The 5,053-nt window shown below is 38.0% G+C and overlaps 1 protein-coding gene across 1 annotated transcript; it reads left to right on the plus strand.

Annotated features, from left to right (window-relative positions):
• The first annotated feature begins 1,477 nt into the window (after positions 1-1,477).
• LOC107687220 (ER membrane protein complex subunit 7-like) lies at positions 1,478-4,410 on the plus strand. Its single transcript, XM_016484458.1, has 5 exons — positions 1,478-1,835; positions 2,701-2,820; positions 2,994-3,132; positions 3,792-3,872; positions 3,947-4,410. The coding sequence occupies exons 1-5, from the start codon at positions 1,603-1,605 to the stop codon at positions 4,127-4,129; spliced, it is 756 nt and encodes a 251-aa protein (XP_016339944.1). The 5' UTR covers positions 1,478-1,602; the 3' UTR covers positions 4,130-4,410.
• Positions 4,411-5,053: the final 643 nt, after the last annotated feature.

Consider the following 5,053-nt stretch of genomic DNA (forward strand, 5'->3'; position numbering starts at 1 on the left):
GCTGTGATTAAAAACAGATGCTCTGTGTTCAGCAGTTCAGCTCATAATCACATTATGATGTAATATTTCAAACACACACTGTTTTAAAACTAAAAAGTATACGACTTCAACATTACAAGTTACACATGAGACGAGTGTGATGAAATAGTCCTCATTACTGGTAATGAAATTATTCTTATGCTCAGTTAACAATTAAGAGGTGAACAGTGAAACCTGACAAAATGAACACTTCTTTAACTAATTTAATGAACGCATATAAGCTGCTTTGGATAAAAGCATCAGTAAATGAATGTAAAAGAAAGCAGCCCATCGTCAGAAACCTCAGACACGACAAACTCAAATCAGATCCGTCTATTTTCCAGACACTTACACAATCAAATCTGAACTCAAAACAGCGATTTGGGGAATATTGTGGTCGGTTGTTGGGTTTCGTTGCTCTAATGAGTTTTCAGATGCTCAGGTTTGACAGCTGTATTTGTGGTTTCTGTCTCTGATTATGATATTATGGACAACATTAGACAATCGGGTCAAAATGATATTTTGATCATGACTTGATTTGACTGCTTTCTGTATTTTTGTGCTAAATATAGATGCCTTAAAGACACAGCAGCCAAAACTGTTCACTTGAAAATAATCATTCTATCATGTCGTTCAAATTAACATGAAAGCAGAAAAAATGACACTACATGGCCATCAGACTGTGTGTTTCTTTCCCTCATGCATGTCATACGCAAAATCCTGTGAAAACAATCACATGCTGTAAAGCACATTCACCACACGCACAAGCAAGACACAAAACTAGAACTAAACCATCCAAACTATCATCACTGGGATGACAAACTAATCTGCTCTTACTCAGTCAAAGGAGCAGTTCACACAGAAATGAACATTAGCTGAAAATGTGCTCACTCTCAGCTCATCCGAGATCAGGACTTTGTCACACGTGACTTTTCCATCTTGTCTTTAGTTTTGTTAAGTAAATAATGACACAGTGTGATATGGCATGTGCTGTTGTTCATCAAATTTTAAGACCTGCCAAGGACCAGATAATTTTTTATTATGTCCTGATACAGAAAACCATGGAATTCAGTAGGGTGTCCTAACTGTTTTACATGACTGTATATATATATATATATAATTATTAGATACTTTAGATACTATAGATATTTAGATACAAATTATTAGATGCTTTTATAGTTTTTATTAATATTTTGAATACATTTTTATTTTAATATTTTGTTTTCTTTTTAATTTTAGTCAAAGTATATAGTTTCTTATCGTTATAAGTTACATATAGCACAATATATACACTATACATAACTCACTTTGCGATTGAATAAATTTTTTTGTTTGTTTTTTACCACTCTGATCATAGTCTTTCCCTCCTCTCTTCAACTTCATTGAAACGGTTTATACTAAAATTAAAAAAAAAAAAAAAAAAAAAAAAACGAGTTAAGCCGAGGACTGAAGTCTCACGCGCTCGATGACGTCATCACGCAGCGCCTGTCAAACTCCAGCGGGTTTGTTTTGATCTCAGAGTGACGGTAGCTTCAGAGAACCGCGGTTTTTAGACGAACACCTTGAACGACGAACCCGACGGAGATGTGTCGCCTGTGTGTCGCGGCGCTGCTGCTGCTTGCTGCCGCGTCTTGCTCTCTAGACGTCAAACTACACGACGATGAAGATGAGGATGAAGACGCGATGTTTCAGACGCCTGGCGGAGACGTGAGGGTTCGGGTGTCGGGCCGAGCGCTGGTTCCGGGCGTCAGAGCTCAGGACTGGATCGCATCTGCTCGGGTTCTGCTGGACGGAGACAAACACGTGGGCTTCCTCAGGTGCGCCTGCACGCCAATGCAGTGAATATGGTAATGATTCAGTTCCATCCCAGCTAGTGCTTTATGGTTTCCAGAACGTTCTAAGGTACTGTTGGTTAGACAGGAACGTTTTCTTTATACAACATTCCGCTAACGTTCCCATAATGTTCTTATTTGGTTGCTAAAATATAACCACACGTTCTCAATACGTTCCCAGAATGTTTTAATTTGGTTCCCAAAAAACTAACCAAACGTTCTCAATACTTTCCCATAATGTTCTTATTTGGTTGCTAAAAATAACCAAACGTTCTCAGTACATTCACAAAACGTTCTTATATGGATCCCAAAATATAACCAAACGTTCTCAATACTTTCCCAGAATGTTCTTATTTGGTTGCTAAAAATAACCAAACGTTCTAAGTACATTCACAAAACGTTCTTATATGGATCCCAAAAAAGTAACCAGACGTTCACAATACGTTCACAGAATGTTTTAATTTGGTCCAAATATAACCAAACGTTCTCAATACTTTCCCAGAATGTTTTAATTTGGTTCCCAAAAACAATAACCAAACGTGTTCAGTATGTTCCCAGAACGTTCTTATATGGATCCCAAAATATAACCAAACGTTCTCAATGCGTTCACAGAATGTTCTAATTTGGTTCCTTAAAAAAATTACCAAATGTTCTCAGTTTGTTCCCAGAATGTTTTAATTTGGTTCCCAAAAAAAAAAAAAAACATTCCCAGTGCGTTCCCTTCTGATTTTGTTCCCAAAAAACAAAACAATTGGGAACCAAACAGGAGCGTCCTGTGTTTGCTGGGATGGCTCGATCATCTGACCCATCCTGTACCGTGGTACCAGAGCAGTCCTGCTTCTTTCCGCAGAGATGATGGAAGCTTCACAGTCAGTGACGTTCCGTCCGGATCGTATGTTCTGGAAATCTCCTCTCCGACCTACAGATTCCAGCCTGTGCGGGTTGACATCACCACCACAGGGAAGATGAGGTGTGTGGATGCGAACTTTGATACAGTTACTGCTGTAAAACACACTTACACTGGATGCTACACCAGTGTTTGTGTGAAACTAACCACTGAATCATACAGAGGAGCATTAGATCTGCCGTTTCATTGATTTTAATGTGCGTTGAGTTAGTGGTGACGGTTCTCTGCTCGTGCAGGGCTCGTGTGGTCAACTACATCAAGACCTCAGAGGTGATCCGACTGCCGTACCCGCTTCAGATGCGCTGCATCGGTCTGCATTCATACTTCATCCCGCGGGAAACCTGGGGCTGGTCCGATTTCCTCATGAACCCGATGGTGCGTCGCTGTGATATAGGGTTGGGAATCGAAAATCAATTCCAATTCCAGAATCCGATACTTAAGGTCAAGAATGGGATGCTTTAAATTAAATTAAATTAAATAAAAAATTAAATTAAATTAAATTAAATTAAAATTTAGATTCCGCCTATCAATTCCTGTGTGCACATCTTTTTTTTTAAGTGGCGAAAAGGGGCTGTTAAAAATGTATTTGTCTTTGAATCATTCATTCAAGAGATTCATTCAAAAACACTGATTCATCCAGTAATGAAACAAGTAAATATTGAGTGAGTCATTGAATCATTAATTCATAAATTCCACGAGATTTTGTTTAGTTGTCTGTTTTTTCTTCAGAATTGTGAGAGAACCACAATCTCCGAATCGTGCCGCTCTATTTTGCACACAAACAGCTCTTAATCGAGTCCAGTTTTTATGTAGCCTGCTGATTTTTGTTCATTGTATTCAGCAGCAATTAAATGTTTTGGAAAAAGAGACAGAATAAATATGTTTGATATCTAAATGTTTGACTTAATTTTTTTAAACCACATTGGAATCGAAACAGTAAGCAGAATTGGAATTGATCAAATTCAAACGATACCCAACCCTACTCTTCCTGTAACCGCAGCACCAGTCTCACGCTTTACTCTTCGCTCTCTCAGGTTCTCATGATGGTTCTTCCTCTCCTCATAATCCTCCTTCTTCCTAAAGTCTTCAACCCCAGCGATCCCGAGATGAGACGGGTATGAACTCCTTCACAATGCTTGAACGCTCTGCTCTGATTGATCACGTGATTGATTGATTGATTGATTGGCAGGAGATGGAGCAGTCCATGAACATGCTGAACTCCAATCAGGAGCTTCCAGACGTCTCGGAGCTCATGACCAAGTTCTTCTCATCACCTAAAAGTCACGGGAAGGCAGGAGGTGGAGCTAGAGGCCATAGGGGTGGAGCTCCAAGTGCAAGGGGCGGGGCTTCGAGGCGAAAAATGAAAGATTAATGTGTCAAATGCAGAATAAAACAGAAGCTAAGCGTGTGAAAATGCTTTTATTACTCATTATGTACACACTCTATGTGCTGTGTTTAGTAAAGCCTATGACTTCGGTCAGTAAACTATTTCATCTGTGTTTATATGTGAATGACACTTTACTGTCATTATACTGCTGCTGAATCTGGACCGGATCATTGATTATTCAAGCTGCTTCCGTTTCACAATATAACACAGTAACACTTTACAGTAAGGTTTCATTAGTTAATGTTAGTTCATGCACTAACCAACAAGCAATATATTTGTTACAGTGTTTATTAATCTTTCGTTAATAAAAAAAAAAAGAAAACACACCTGTTCATTGTTCAGGGTTTCTGCAGGTTTTAAAAAGTCTCAATTCATCCTTCCACAGAATAAGGCCTTAAAAATGTCAAAAGTACAAAGTGAAAAGTAAAAAATGAGAAAAACACAGAGGACGAACACCAGTTTTTGAAGTGTGATAAGAAGGTACAGTAAAAGTTATTTAAAATTAATTTCAAAGTAATGGAAATTTGTTCGAAGTTGTATTTTCAAACTTCTAATTCGACTCCTTAAATATTCTTTAAATGTTCTTGAAAAGGTCTTAAATTGATTTTATAAAACCTGCAGAAACCCTGTCGTTTGCTCATATCAGCTCAGGCCCATTAAATATTAACAGATGCAACTATTGATTTTAATATTAATACATTAATAATAAATGTTTTAAATGCTAAAATTCACATGAACTTATATTATGCCTCTGAATAAATTATTATAAACTATTGATTGTAGTTAAGAAACACTTACTGTGTGTGTGTGTGTGTGTGTAAGTGTGTGTGTCTGTGTCTGTCTGTGAGTGTGTGTGAGTGTGTCTGTGTGAGTGTGTGTGTGTGTGTGTCTGTGTGTGTCTGTGTGTGT

This window comes from Sinocyclocheilus anshuiensis, unplaced genomic scaffold (genome assembly GCF_001515605.1).
Source record: "Sinocyclocheilus anshuiensis isolate Anshui unplaced genomic scaffold, SAMN03320099.WGS_v1.1 scaffold1569, whole genome shotgun sequence".
Classification (NCBI taxonomy): Eukaryota; Metazoa; Chordata; class Actinopteri; order Cypriniformes; family Cyprinidae; genus Sinocyclocheilus; species Sinocyclocheilus anshuiensis.

Bases quoted from the DNA above. Each gene is read 5' to 3' on its own strand.
- LOC107687220 (XM_016484458.1), top strand. From the start codon at position 1,603: ATGTGTCGCCTGTGTGTCGCGGCGCTGCTGCTGCTTGCTGCCGCGTCT. The intron at 3,133-3,791 runs GTGCGTCGCTGT...TCGCTCTCTCAG, and splicing joins ATTTCCTCATGAACCCGATG to GTTCTCATGATGGTTCTTCC. The intron at 3,873-3,946 runs GTATGAACTCCT...ATTGATTGGCAG, and splicing joins GCGATCCCGAGATGAGACGG to GAGATGGAGCAGTCCATGAA.